This window comes from Channa argus, chromosome 6 (assembly GCF_033026475.1).
Source record: "Channa argus isolate prfri chromosome 6, Channa argus male v1.0, whole genome shotgun sequence".
NCBI lineage: Eukaryota > Metazoa > Chordata > Actinopteri > Anabantiformes > Channidae > Channa > Channa argus.
The window spans coordinates 6922295-6938004 of NC_090202.1; the positions used below are offsets into that span (position 1 = coordinate 6922295).

The following is a 15710-nucleotide window of genomic DNA, read 5'->3' on the forward strand; positions in this document are numbered from 1 at the left end:
TTTCATAACTTTTTTTTTAAGGGATTTGTCTTTATTTCTTGCTATTTTGTGTCTTCTTGCAGGCATTTTGCATCTCTTTGTGTTAGTTTGTTGTGCCTTTCTTGTGTTTTTATTTTCCCATTTTTGCTTCTTTATGGTTACTTCATAACCCCTTTGTGTCTCTGTGATTCTCTACAGATTTGTCTTTTTTGTGGTCACTTTGTGTCCTTGGCTTGGTCTGATTTAGTGTAGTGACTAAGTCATTCTGAGTATCTTTCTGGTCTTTTGACACTTCTTTGTAATTATTGACTGACCTTCCAAGAAGAAACATTATCTAACTGGACAAGTATTCAGTTATGATGAACACATAATAAATTAATTTGCATGGAATTTTAATTACAAAAGAAAACACTCACAAACTAGTTTATTTCTTCTTTGAGACATTGCATGTGTAATATGATGGAAATATTTTCTATGAGAAGCACCAAAGGGCAACTAGAAAGACGCTTGAAACAGAGAAATAACTGCCAAAAGATTTGCCACACTGTAACACTGGAAAGCAAGCAGAATAATGTGAAGGTTCAAGAGTATTCCCAGAGAGCGAAACTGGACCACTGTTTTTTTTTTTTTTTTTTCATTTTAGCACCATGGGTAGATCAGAGGGTTGTATTCATATATGCATCTAAACTTTGCAGTAATTGTTTTTACATTCACCTTGGGTTTTTGTGACTTAAACTGGAAATGTATATACCCATATTTCATATACTAACATAACAGGTTATCTGAGGCATCGCAATATCAACTGCATTAATATCATTATTGTGTATAACCTGCCCTTACATGAGATGCAATAGTTTGTCTCATGTATGTACCGTGTAGTGGGAGCTGCACTAACGTCTGGTTTAGCACTGCCACCTGCTGTTTATTTTTTAGCACTTAAAACCAACTCAGATATAAAATTACATCCATTGAGTCTAAAGGTTCCCTAATGATTTCATCAATAAAAATCTATGTAGAGACAATATCATTATTATGGTGCAAAATTTAGATATTGCAAAATGTTCAGCTTATACCTTCCTTTAATTAACAATGTTCATAGTGTCTGATTTGGTTTGTGAATAAACGATAGGATAATCACTAAAGACTAAACAGATGTTAGTAATAGTTATTTTTAAAATGCTCAATGATGTTCAAGCATTTCCTGCCTCTGAACAATCCATCTTCCGCCTTGATGCCCTTGTAGCAATTACCATGGCCTTTTAACTCCTCAATATTGTCTTACAGGCAGCAACCTTTTTTGCCATAGATAGATAAACATTGTGGTCATTGTGAACCAGTCATGATTCAGAACACCGTCCCGTTGTAGTTGCCCAGTGTTAAATCGTAAGGCACCGCATGGTGTTGACTGCGCGGCTTTTGCTTCCAAATTTGTCAACATTTAATGGATTCCAATCTTTCTTCTGTGCCACATATTCTTGTGGCTTCAGATAGCACAAAATCCATCTTCGTGCTTAACAGGTGGGCATTTAAAGAGCTTTAGGCTCTAACTTGGTTGCGTGCTCTGCAGATTGTGAGAGAATATTGTGATATATTGGTCAACATAAAACGGACTTGAGTGAGTGGAAAATGAACACCACTAGAGGGTGTATAGTCCCACTTACTCAAACTCACATACGGTCAGGATCGTATGGCTTCTGTAGGAGCAGCAGCAGCAGGTTGAATATTTGGCACCACCTATCGCCTGTCAGACAGTATTGAGGGCTCTCCGCTCCCCGCCTTTGTAGCTATGGAAACTCATCGATGGCAACATCCACCAGTCTGTTCTGCCCTCATCCTCTCCGTGAAACCCCTCGGAGGTGCTGAGTGTGTGCAACTCTAACCGATAAACGAGACGCTGCAAGATGGCGATTGTGCGACTCATAGCATGTTTTGCGCTTTACACCAGCCTAGGTAAGTTATTTCTCCACACTGCTGAGACGAAAACGTTTCAGCAAGTTAAGTTCAGTCCAATGTGTAAACGGGGCTGTCAGCGTGGGACCAGACTGTAGTTTGATATGAACAAGCCGCGAATAGTCAAGAGTGCTTATTTATTATTATGCGTTGCATTATTTGTTGAGCAGGTTGTATTGTCGTTTCGCCGTGGACGCTAACGTTACTGTTGTGCTAACCAACAATGGTACGTAGTTAGTTGAAGGAACGTTGCTCACGCGGTAACATTTGCTGAAAGCCATTCACGGCAGCGCATTGCTTGTCAGAGACCTTTCACCGAGCCTCGACACTAACATGTGTTTTCTTGTAACCGGCGAGTGGCTACATCGGAAGAAATTTCCAGAATGAACCCAAAGCAAACGTTATTTTGGGCGAAAGAAGAGGCATCCACAAAACATGGTGGGGGGGGGGGGGGGACGTGCCCTGGTGCACCTACTGTGTGTTTGTTCATGCAGCATTTTGCCTCCATGCTTTTTAAAATAACAGGCTTTATTGTCGGCTTTATTAATGGTTAATCACTTATAAAGACCTGGGTGGTCAGCAGGGTCCCCAGGACAAAGACCTGCTGTTGGGGGACCTGCTGACACCTATCACACTTGGCAGCTACATTATTTCCCGGAGGCAACCAATAACCTCCCAGTCTAGAGATGCTTAACCACTTGGAAAATAATTGGCCATTTTAATGATTGATCAACGCCAGCACGCAAATGTTTGTAAGTTCCTGCTTATGCATTAAAATGTGAATGTTTGCCAATTGTTTGGTGAATCAGTTTGGATTAATCTGCCAGCCAATTAGTTTTTCATTCTATGGACTCATTCAAAATCCAAACACACACAGAGATCAAGAAACTTATTGTTATTTACTTGTTACAGGTTTTTTTTTTATTGTTTAGTTGCCAAACCTTTGCAGACATCACCTTGAAGTAATGGGAATAATTTTATTATTATATTATAAATGAATGACCAGACTGACAAATACAAACAGTAGTGAAAATAAATGCTGGTATAATAATAATAATGATTTACTAAATGAAGGGCAGCATGGTGGTACAGTGGTTAGCACTGCTGCCTCACAAATAGAAGGTGCCGGATTCGAATCCTTCCCCATCTCTCGACTTTCCCTGTGGAGTTTGCATGTCATGTTCTCTTTGTGTAAAACATGCATGATATGCTAATTGGCGATTCTAAATTGCCTGTATGTGTGAATAGTTGTATGTCTGTTGTATGTTGAACCTCTCGCCCAATGACGGTTCGGAAAGGTTTCAGCCCCCTGCGACCCTGACCTGGATTATAGATAATGGATGGCTGGAGGGATGGATACTTTAAAACTACAGCATATAATCGTTTCTGTTCTTAAAATATGCTCTAAAATATATCCTTATGTGTGGAGGTGCTGTCACCCAGACTTACTGAACAGCACGAGCAGCTTTGCTTGTAAAGCATTTAACATTTGTGGCAGTATTTTTCAAAAATCTCTCAACCTCACAAAGGTGATTGATGCTCCTCCTCCTAACAAATGAGATCAGCACAAAGATTAATGCTTGACTGATTAGCTTCTTATTCTTGTCATTTATAAAAACTAACCTGAAGGGTTCTGCTCACTGCAGCCGAGCATGAAGAGGGAGGGCTGGGCAGAAAAGAAGGGATATCTGGATGTTTCATATTGAAACTTTGTATAAATCACAAAGTTTCTTTCAAAATGTTGTTGTATTGTTTGCAGTGACAATGAAGTGTATAACGACACAATGAAGCGACTGTGGCGCAGGAGGAAGAGCGGTTGTCCACCAATGCTCTTCTATCATCCACTGTACTCTGCCATGCTCTGCACAGCCCTTCAAGTGATATTAAAAGACAAAAAATGGCAAAGCTGCAAAAAATACTTAGTTGAGCTTTCTAAAAAGTTACATACTGTAGCTTCAAACTCGCCCACATGATGGATTCAGTAAGTGCACGTATTGACCTTTGGTGATTGATAACAGTGAGAAAGGTTGAAGGCTTCAGCTGAAAATGCAGACTCAGCCATGGTGATATTACATAGGGGAGATGACATAACTCATCCTCCCAGCTCCTAAAACAGCTGAAGCGTGGGGTTGATCAGCGTAGCTAAAGCTGGGAGATATGTTGTATTCACCCTGATGTGCATTAGCTGTGAGGTCACCCTGCCGCTGCTGAGTAAAACTTGGCAGAGAAGGGTCGGTCGTGTCCAAACGGCAGATCGCATCAGTAGGTGTTGAACTTCTGATCCAATTTATCTGTAAATGTGAATCAAATAAGCAAGGCGGTCGACAAGCCAACCTCAAATTTATTACACTGTTGACATTGTAACTGTTCTGAAACAGCTCTGACCTTACAGCCATTGTCGTAGCTGAATTGTAGCGCACTAGTACAGTTGCAGGAGAAATAATCAAAATTCAAGATATAGGCTTATATTAAGAGTCTAAAGTCTACCATTATGTTTTGGATTGCCTTTAGGTTTGAATAATGAATATGAATTATGATTAGCATAATTTAATTCATGCTTCATAGGTCTGGGACATGCTGGTGCACAAAGCTGAATCATTTTATTTTAATAAAAATTAATTTAAAACAGAATTAATGTTTTTTTTCTTCTTCCTCTAGTAGGTAAGATCCCATTTGATTAGTCTGCATATTAATTTCTTGATTTACTGTAAAAATTTGATATGTATTTATGTCATAATCTCCAACAGAGAAAAGACACATTTTAAAATTGCTTGATTTATTTAACCAACAATCCAAAATCCGAGGATAGTCAGTTTACAATTATTCATAAAATGACAAAGAAAGCAGTTACTTTCATTTCAGAAGGTAGAACAGAGAATCATTAATATAGTTTTGTTTTTAAATAATCTTACTTTGTTACTAATTAGTTTTGATTAATTTTCAAAATGAATTTTTGCAGCTGCGGTTTACACTAAGCAAGATTTTCAATCCTAGACTCCATGTTTGTGATACCTACACCATTCCATAAAATAAAACTATTGTGCTTGTTTTGTGGGAAATTTTCAATACATCATAACTTAATTTGGTTAGTATGTTCTCTCTTTACTTAGTCTGGTGCTCAACAGTGGGACTGCAGAGGTTAAACCTACTGGTTCTATACGATATTTCGGTGTTTACTTATTGTAGGATCATCACGCAGTGTACGGACCAGTGTCACACATGTGTCCTTAGAAAACACAAGGGTGAAATACTATTTTTTGTTCATATGTACCTGAAGTACTTAATACAACAAGACCATATCAGTCTAGTTTAACTGGAGTGATAATTATATTACACACACCCTTTAGTATGCAGTGGACCCTGAACACTGTTCCGTGTTCCTTGCAGCTTATTCTGCCTTCAGCATATTTGCAGCAACTGCACTGGAATGTCTGGGAAAAAAGCTTTTTATAGATGCACTGGATCAACAACTTTTGTTGCAGGGATGGGGATGGGTGGTTGTTTTCATATTTAGAGCATAAGAGGATTGCAGAATGTGGCTATTTAAAAGCATTTTTCTCTCAGAACAGGGTATAGACCTACTCTGACTATGAACTACAAAAACAGGGGGATTAAAATGAGTCTGTTTCTGCTGAGATTATTTTACTAATTATAAAATATTGTCTTAAGCGGACATTGTTTTACCAGGGGAGCAAGCAGTGTTGTATGAATGCTTTTATTCTAAGCTTGCATTAGTAATCAGTTACACATTGTCTTGTTAATTGACCGTGGTTATTCGTTCCCACGGCCTACATTTTGTTCTGTTTGTGTAAAGATTTAAATGACCTTTTCCAAAAAAATCATGTGGACGCTACAAGGCTCCTGTTTCTTGTTTGGACATTTCAGGCCGAAGAGACACAAAGGTTGCCTCCATGGACACTTTATCAGTCACAGAGTGCTTTAGAAAAAGAAGTGAGAGTTCAGCAAAACTTAATTAAATGAATCACTTCCTGTTAGTGTAGAACAACACATTACACAATGCTATGTTGTAATTCTTGACATGGTCAGCGTTATGAGTTTTTAATGTAATAATTATTGTTTTTGGGAAATGTGATACTTTGCGGTGGGACTTTAGCAGATTTCATTAAGTAGAGACTGATTTTGTTCCTGAAGATTGAGTCCTTTCGATTTGACCCTCAACTCCATGGTTTCTTAACAGTAACAGAACCATTACAGAGAGTAGTTTCAATGCTGAGGACCCCGTGTGTGCATATGCCGAAGGAGCTTTTTTTTTTTCTTTGGAAGAGCTCTCGTTGTGTCTCCAAGGATGTCCAGTCACAGCTGGGATAAAAATAGCTCCTGATGTACAGGGTGGGAAAGTCAGCAACAGAGAAGGAAGCTGAGACCTGGGAGTCAAATCTCATCAGCGTCGGCAGCTGTGCTTATATGACCGGATGCTTTGGCAGGACTAATGTTTTCATCACTTTGAGGCTGAGCATCAGCTATATGCAAGCATCCCTTTGGCTCCCAGTCACACCGTACATCTCAGGGTCACTCGTGTGCTAAAAAGGCAGTTTTGAACAAATATTGTCAGAATAAATCTGGCCCACATGAGGTGATGTCTTAGTAGATTCAAAGGCTGCTCGGATGATTATCATTGTCTTGTATCTGCCTCCATTTACAGACCTTCATTCTGCCCTCACTGGCAGCAGGATTGCCCTCATTACCCAGCACGGGGGCTGTTAGTTGTGTATTCACCCAGCAATTACTACCCTTACAAGTGGCACAGTCACAATAGGTTGAGTGTAGGGTGCCAGGGGAACGGACCAACATGCTTATTTATCTTTAGCATTGTGGAATTACATTTACATTTGCAATTTACCTAATTTTCCTAATTTGTTGTTGTACTCTATATCGTCCGCCCCCTCCATATACTCACTAATTTTCCAGTTAAGTGGACATTCCACTGGCCCAATTTTGACAAAACTTGTGAATTATGCCTCATGCCATTATAATCTGACATTTACAAAATAACACTGATTGCTTTAAGGAATTCAGTCAAGCAAGGAGCTTCAAATAAATACATCTCATGTGTTGTTTGTGCCAGAGGGAAACTAAGACGGTTGATTAAATATGCTTTAAGCCTAATCACATTCTCACTGTCAAGTTATTTTTGTGACTCTCATTCGTTTTTGTTTTTTGGGATTTTGATAAATTATTTACTGTGTAAACCTCAGTGTAAATTAGTGTCACATTTTAGCAAAGAATCGTCTCTATCTTGTAATGTTTTAGGACATGTAAACAGCACTTTGAACCACATTTTCTGTAAATAAGTACATGAATTGCAAACCCCTTTAAAATCCACATAATTTGTTGTCATTGAATAAATGCTTTAATAGCACAGTGACCCAAATACTGAAATAAATTGTTTTAGAAAATGAAATGGAAGAATCTGCTATAATGAGTGACACATCATAGACCTTTCAGCTATTCCTCAGAGGCGAATCGTCACCCAAACACTAGTGCCACTTAGTGATACTGATGCTGATGCTCATTTTCTAAAATGAGATTTGATGTCGAGATTAATCAAGTATCCTAATCCATTGCGCGCGTTTATGGAAGGTCTTTGTGTTTTCTCTTTTTGGTAGTTTTTTTTTCCAGAAGAGCTGTACTTTTCCATATAAAAGAAAACTAATGCATAGAAACAAATAGCAAATGCCATGTTTGTAAGTGACTAAAGTCTTTGAGATATTTACTTCATATGAGTCAGTGAAACACTTTGGCAGACATGGTGGTATTGCATTATTTAACAGTAGCTAAACGTTTGACTTGATTCAGAAGCGGTCTGCTTTCAGTCTAATTAACTTCAGCCCCAAAAAATTGCATGGTCACTTTGTGTGTATGGGTTTTGTTCACCTACCTTTAGGATACCAATTCAATTCAATTCAACTTTATTTATATAGTGCCAATTCACAACAAAGTCATCTCAAGGCACTTTTCATCATAAAGTCCAGACTACACAAGTATGTAGAGGCAACCCAACAATTCCCCCTTGAGCAAGCCCTAGGCAACAGTGGAGAGGAAAAACGCCCTTTAACGGAAGAAACCTTCAGCAGAACCAGGCTCAGGGCGGGCAGCCATCTGCCTTGACCGGTTGGGGTGAGTGGAAAGTGAAGAGAGAAAAGAAAGGAAAAGAGCAACAAAAAGCAACGACAAAACATTATTCAGGCTGCTAGGATGAGTAGCTGCACACATCTCCAAAGCCAAGGACACCTGCAGGAAGGGACAGAGAGAGAGAGAGAGACAAAGGGGGAGAAGCACAACTACAGGAGAGAGAAGACACAAAATTAATAGCATGCAGTAGTGACAAATAAATGTATAGAGAGAAAGAGAAATCCTGGTCAAAATCAAAAATAACTCCAAGGTTCCTCTCCACTGTAGTGGAGGCCAAAGTTATCTAAAGTAAATATATTGTTAGACAGCACATTTCTCATATTTTTAGGCCCAAGTAGAATAATTTCACTTTTGTCTGAATTTAGAAGTAGGAAATTATAGGACATCCAGACCTTTATGTCTTTAGACATGCTTCAAGTTTGACTAATTGGTTAGTATCTTCTGGTTTCACAGATACATATAGCTGGGTATCATCTGCATATCAGTGGAAGTTTATGGAATTTTTCCTAATAATTTTGCCTAAAGGTGACATATACAGATTGTAAAGTATAGGTCCTAACACAGATCTCTGTGGAACTCCATAACTAACTTTTGTGCAAATATTCATTAACATGAACAAATTGGAATCTAACGAAAACAAATTGGAGTGTGACAGATAAGATTTAAACCAATGTAGTGTGGTTCCCTTAATCCCAAATCCATCTTCCAGTCTTTGTAATAAAATGTTGTGGTCAATGGTGTCAAATGCGGCACTAAGGTCTAGTAGGACAAGTTTAGACACAAGTCCATTATCTGAAGCCATAAGACTATCAAATTTAGATTCAGATTCCTGCTTAATAACATAGGAACAGAAACATATACACAGAAGCAGAAACTTCATAAATTGAAAATTCAGTTGGTTTGCTTTTTTATTATTCTAAAACAAATATTAAATGTTTTTTTTAGAAATAGCTAATTTGGCATTTTGGGAGATATCCTTACTCACATTATGCTTAGATTGATACCACTAAATTATCCTGTAAGCCTTTGCAATATCACTTTACAGCCAGCAGCCAAATATCGCAGCTTAGCATAAATAAAGGAGCTTGATCTTTGCATATTTTCGTATGTTTTTGTAGTCAGTCGTCCATTTTCAGTAATTGAAAAAAATGACTTAAAAAACACTTGGTTGCCTTGTCTGTACAGTATGCTCATTGTCCTGCTCCATTGTCCTAAAACACGGGGGACCATGTAGAAAAAGCTGACTGCACTGGCTCTGGCTCTCCAGTATGCTTGTTAAAACCCTCACACAAAAGGCTTAAAGTCAGCACTTTAATCTCAGTCAGGGTACCATGCTGGAGTCAAGCCAAAACAATAAAAAAGTGTGTCACCGTGCAGATACTTAAGAACATGACTTTATGCACAATTTTATTGAGCAATATAACATTTTAAAGCTGCTCTCTCTTATGATGATTCACGACTGGCCAAATTATTATAAAATTAACCTCTATAAAGAAAAAAAATCAAAAACTGCAGTCAGCTTGTACTCTTCACTGTGCAGCACACGTCTGTTAAACATGAAGAAGTGACACATTTTGGCCCCAGGTGTTAATCTTCTTAAACAGAATAGGAACGTAATTAATAAGATATCTCTACACTAAATTAAATTCCAAAGCTTTCATACTGTCTTAGTTTCTATATTTATCGCTGTAATCCACGGTTTATTAGGCAACCTTCCCAGCTGATAATGTCCGCTAATGAAAAGTGTGTGGCATCAGGGTTACTCAGCATTTCGTGTCTCTCTCTTTTTTCCCCCACAGGCCACGTTCCATCATCACTCGCGGTAATCCTCCGAACCACAGACAAGATTGTGTGGGCAAATGAATTTGAGCGTAAGTTGCAGGAAAAGCATTCCAACCTATTTATACAAAGTAGCTTTTCTTTTCCTGATTCGGTCCTTCTTTGCACAACTCTCATATGTCCTCTTTCTTCCACAGCCATTGAACTGACCTGTTTAATAGAGTCCATCTCCACGAACAACCCAAGGATTGAATGGAAAAAGATTAAAAATGGTGTCCCCAGTTATGTGTACTTTCAAAACAAGATAGCAGGTAAACCACTTGGACATTCTTGTCTTTATGAAAACCTCATCAACCAGTATATCACAGCCTTTCAAAGCAACGTCTCAGGGCTCAAAGCTTAGCTGGATGAATGGTACCTTGAAGGAACTTGGCATTGAATTCTGGTTTTGAACTGTGAAGTCATGATGTGTGTTTGAATGAGCAATTGTAAAGTCTCTCTCACTCTCTCTCGAAAGGGGACTTGGAGCACAGAGCTCAGCTCAGAGAACCGGCCAACATTCTGATCTTCAACACCACTCGGTCAGACACTGCAGAGTACCGCTGTGAGGTGGCCGCCATCGATGATCAAAGGGACTTTGATGAAATACTTATTAGTCTAGCAGTGAGAGGTAAAGTGAGTGGGTACTTTGTTACGATACCACATCAATGGCTGGTTCCTGGTTGGCTGGAGCAGATTTGGATTTACACTCGTGTGAATTAACAGAAGAACTGATCTGGGAAATATGGGTTAGGATAAGGGTCTATACTAACACTTATATTACAGTTCAGAAATCTGTGATCTGCGATAGATTTTGTCGATTTAATATTTAGGGTTTGTTATTTTGAAGCAACAGTGTAATATTTTAGGGAATTCCCTTTTTTTCTTGCAGAGAATGAGAGAATAAGAAAGTATGAGAAAATTACCACCAGTCTTATACGTATTTCTTCAATATTAAACATACTAGCGACTTGCGTAGCACTGTCCCAAGTAAATGAAATGACAAATATTCTGCTTGTATGACATTTAATGCTTTTATTGTGAAACACTGTCCTTTTGAGTTTTAAGTATGCTACTGCAAACCTTACCTGCTTCTGGGCCGTGGTTTTATATTTAAGAAATTAGAATGTTAAAGATTGTCTTATCTAACTCTCAGCAAGAAAACAATTACATTTCCTATCATTATGAACGGTTCCTTAAGGTCATTACTTTTGGCTCTATTTACTTTTTTGTTGCACTCAAACACTTTGTACAGCAGATGATTAGTCAAAAGCATGACAACAATAACCAACATGCAAATCCATGTTTTCCCGGCTTGGTAAATGTGATCTAACCTGGAATGATGTGACACTGTGTCTATGTGCAGTGAAACCTGTTGTACCGCGGTGCAGTGTGCCAGAGGCGGTCACAGTGGGGACATCTACTGAGCTGCGATGTCTGGAGAATGAGGGCTTTCCTGCTTCGCAGTACCGCTGGTTCCACAATGAGGAAGAGCTCCCGCAAGACCCCAAAAACAGCCCAAAGTTTGTCAACTCGTCCTACAGCATAAATCCTGACACTGGTGGCCTGGTAAGAAACACAGACCTATTAGTGGTGCATTTATCATTTGGTGAAAAAAGCTATACGTATGATTACCATATTATTATAAATCAGCTTCTTACTGTAGGTTTTCTCAGTATCTGAATGAGGACGGAGTAGCTGTTTGTTTAATCCATATTTATCTATCTAAGCTCTATCAGGTTGGATGGGGAGCATTGTTGCACAACCCTTTTCAGATCTCTACAGAAATGTTCAGTCAGGATCAAGTCTGAGCTCCGGCTGGGCCGCTCGAAGACATTCACAGAGTTGTCGTGTGGCCACTCCTTTGTTATTTTGGCTGTGTGCTTAGGGTCGTTTTCCTGTTGAAAGATGAACCGTTGCCGCAGTCTGAGGTCCAGAGTGCTCTTGAACAGGTTTTCATCAAGGATGTATCTGTACATTGCTGCATTCATCTTTCCGTCGATCCTGACTAGTATCCCAGTTCCTAGCTCTGAAAAACATCCCCACAGCATGATGCTGCCACCACCATGGTTTACTGTAGGGATGGTATTGGGCAGGTGGTGAGTGATGCCTGGTTTGCTTCAGACATCACGCTTGGCATTCAGGCCAAAGAGTTTCATCAGACCAGAATTGTATTTCTCATGGTCCCTCTCAAATCTGCTCTGGGGTAAATCCTGGTGGTTCCAAGCTTCTTCCATTTATGGAGGATGGAGGCCACTTTTCTCATGCGCTGTTAACTATGGGACCTTATATAGACAGGTGTATGCTTTTCCAAATCATGTCCAATCGACTGAATTTCCCACAGGTGGACTCCAATCAAGTTGTAGGAATATTTCAAAGAGGATCAGTGGAAACAGCAGAGCTCAACTTTGAGTGTCATAGCAAAGGCCATGAATACTATTTTTTTTAATACATTTCAAAGATTTCAAACAAACCTTTTTCACATTGTCATTATGTAGTCTTGCTTGCATAATTTTGTGGGAAATATTGAATTTGATCAATTTTGGAATAAGGCAGTACTATAACAAAATGTGGAAAAAGTTAAGTGCTGTGAGTACTTTCTTGATGCACTTGATGCACAAAAGAAGCAGTCAGAACTGTAGGAATTGTTCTCACAGCCAGACATCCTTCATCATTTTTGATGACAATGCAGCTATGTGTCACTAAACTGAAAAAAAAAATCTCTTGAAACTGTCTCCTCAGAAATTTCGAAGGGTAAGAAAGGAGGACGCGGGGGAGTACTACTGCCAGGCAAAGAATGATGCGGGACATGCACAGTGTCCTCCACAAATGATGGAAGTCTGTGAGTGACAAACCTTGAAGCATATGCAGAAATTTGAAGCGCACTTGAAGGGCTTTTGGGGGAATTTCAGAGGATTTCTGAGGAGAATGATGTCATGTTAGTTTTGTTTTATGGAATGTTTGAGGACAGTAATTGAACTAAAAAGCAAACTCAGAAGGGTGGAACTTGCATGAGAAGGAGAAGCTTGATATGACAAAAGGGGAAGCAGGTAATCCCATCAACATAATGATATTATATTATTTATAGCATAAAATTGCTGATCCAATATCAAAATCTGCTAATCAACTAAGCCATTAATCAAGGGATAAATATAAATGAAAAATAAATACAAACATAACTCTATTGATTTAAGGCAAAATATATAAAATATGCCACTGATATCTATTAAGGTGTCATCTCTGTTTCTGTTGCAGATGATGTTGATATTCTTGGGATTTTCCTCAAGTCCTTTGCTGCAGTGGCTGTGTTCTTTTGTCTGGCTGCTTCTATTTGTCATTCCTTCAGACGTGGCTGCTTCCATAAAAAAGGTCACAATGAAAACAAGTGAGCATGAACCAAAGATCTGTGGAAGGATTAAGGCAAAATTGTATTCTATGCTTTAATTCAAAATTACTTCAAGGTTTTTGTTCTATTATGTATTTATTGATTGATTTATGTATTTGCTTCAGCTACAGTTGGCCGGCACAGAATGATGGAGATTATCGTGATGCAGATGAGGTAAACACAGTCTCTGATGCATACACTGCATATATTTATTTTGTGTCAGTGCCAGTAAAAGGGTTCTGTATTGACAGGTTTTCTTTTTTTCCCAGGGCCATTTTCGCCACAAGTCTTCATTCGTCATTTGACAGCAGTGACAGAAGCTGGAACCAAGCAAAAAACTGTTGAGGTTAACTTGCAACAATGACGCTTCAGATGGTGAAGTTTGAGATGTAACATGGCACATTATTCTCTGATGCACATAAAAAAAATCAAACCAACCACCTTGCCAAAGTAATTTTAATATCATTTTGTGACAGTTTCAGAATTTTTATAAAGTAACATTTTTTTATTCCCTACTATTAGTATTCATTTTTATTTATTTTATTTTGTTGATTTTTTTTTTTTTTTACAAATTTTGCAACATATTTGTGTTATCAAATAAAACAATTTCATAACTGTGACATTTATGATGTATTTTAAATTTTGAACTATATAGCTCAGTGTATCATCACAAAGATGCTGGAAGCTACATTCTTTCATATTTTTTTGGCCAAATGCTCTTTTGTAACGTTTAAACTTTTTACACTGAGTACACTGAAATTGTTTTACAAATCTCCTTTTCATTGTCTTTGTTCAGAAGACATGTGTTCTTAGTTGGTTGGGGAAGTGTAGAAACTTGCATTTGTATATACCGTAGTTAGGCAGTCTTTACATAGCAGACTGTAGAAAGCCGACGAGCTAAGATTCAAAAGGCACAATTTATAAGCCTTTATAATATTTACAGATTATATCAAGTCCAGTAAAGAGTACAGATTAACCCCTTGAATTTGAATAACATATATCTAATTATGCTGCAAAGTCAATATGTCCTATAAAGGTGGTGAAGTATGATATTTTAGAGTGCTGTTTCTGTGTATAAGTGACCTTCTGTGCTTTACTAATTATTTTGTGAGTATTGGACATATTGTCCACTTTTGACTTATTATGAAATGTACATAACTACATACATTTTTTGATCTTTTAATTTTCATACATTGCACTCCATACCTTGTTATAAATACTGCAATAAAACTGTTTACTGGAAACAAATGTACAGTATTTACTGTTCAGTGTGTACCTGCAGTGTTGAGCCTGTCAGTATTAGGAGTATATCATTTCAAACATTAGTGTCAACGATTTGTGTAATAACTCAGGAACTGTTGTAAATGTTCACTGTTCATTTGATATTAATGCTATATGTTCATGTTATTTTGTTACTATTAAAATCATTAAATGTAAATGTTGTGGAGGCTCACATATTTGCTTATAAAGTGGGAATTGGGATGATTTTAATTTGGCCATTTGAATTTGGAAAAAAGTGTTTCTGGAAAAAAAAAACGTATTATGCGTCGCAGCATAGGGGAAACAAATACACAAAACCCAATTGAGGACCGACAACTTGACAGCAAGTGACAACTGTATTAGAAATGCAATTGTAAAAAAATGATCTTATAGTCTTAAATATTGGAATTTCTGGAAATAATAACCAAAAAAAAAACATTTAATATTTATTATTGATCTTATTCTGGTGTGGAGACATAGTCAGATATAGGCCCTTGTTTTTAGTTCGGTTTACAGGGATGGAAGAATTCAGATGTAGTGGGACACTCTTTGCAATTCCATCTTGTGATTGTGTTTTTGCAAACAATTTATAAAAAAGCCCATCATATATATATCTAACTTCCTCAAGGTGTCAACTTTTTTATATGAAAAAGGTGTGTCATATTTTTAGAAAGAAAGGCTTACTTATTATTTTTATTCTAGTTGACACAAAACTATTTTTCAGTGACATGTTTGGAAATTTAGAACATAGTATAAATATTGTAGTCTTGTGCTTTAATATTTTAACAAAACATATTTACTGTACCTGTAAGTGAAAGTACAAATACACTAAAAATTTACTTAAAATTATAAGTACCACACTGACATTTCTACTAAGATAAAATTAAGTACACAATTTATAATTTACTTGAAGTTTTAAAAGTAAAAATAGTTTAATATTATTTCTGTGAACCAGTGCTGCTTTATTTTTCTTTTTAAATAAATGTAATTCATTATGCTTTCTACTAAACTCACTAAACATCACATATTTACAGAGCAGATGTCATTTTATTCTTTACTTTATTTCCCCCCAGGACATAGTTCACAATAAATATTTTGTAAGCCAGAATTTCTTTGATGTTCCATTCAAAGTGAAATACTCGTAAACAAACCAATGACAATAAGC

At 37.5% G+C, this 15710-nt stretch overlaps 1 protein-coding gene across 2 annotated transcripts; it reads left to right on the forward strand.

The window, feature by feature from the left end:
• The first annotated feature begins 1702 nt into the window (after positions 1-1702).
• On the forward strand, positions 1703-14533 carry jam3a (junctional adhesion molecule 3a). 2 transcript variants are annotated; one of them, XM_067508552.1, is made up of 9 exons: positions 1703-1929; positions 9882-9953; positions 10059-10172; positions 10379-10531; positions 11267-11469; positions 12643-12742; positions 13156-13285; positions 13417-13459; positions 13555-14533. In XM_067508552.1, exons 1-9 carry the CDS (start codon positions 1881-1883, stop codon positions 13588-13590), a joined length of 900 nt encoding a protein of 299 aa, XP_067364653.1. In that variant the 5' UTR covers positions 1703-1880; the 3' UTR covers positions 13591-14533. The 2 variants fall into 2 exon arrangements, with proteins under 2 accessions (XP_067364653.1, XP_067364652.1); XM_067508551.1 differs by having other exon boundaries at positions 1709-1929; positions 13411-13459.
• The last annotated feature ends 1177 nt before the right edge of the window (positions 14534-15710 follow it).

Coding starts and splice junctions, on each gene's coding strand:
- jam3a (XM_067508551.1), top strand. CDS start 1,881: ATGGCGATTGTGCGACTCATAGCATGTTTTGCGCTTTACACCAGCCTA. Junction 10,173..10,378: donor CTTTCAAAACAAGATAGCAG/GTAAACCACTTG, acceptor CTCTCTCGAAAG/GGGACTTGGAGCACAGAGCT. Junction 13,286..13,410: donor AAAGGTCACAATGAAAACAA/GTGAGCATGAAC, acceptor TATTTGCTTCAG/CTACAGTTGGCCGGCACAGA.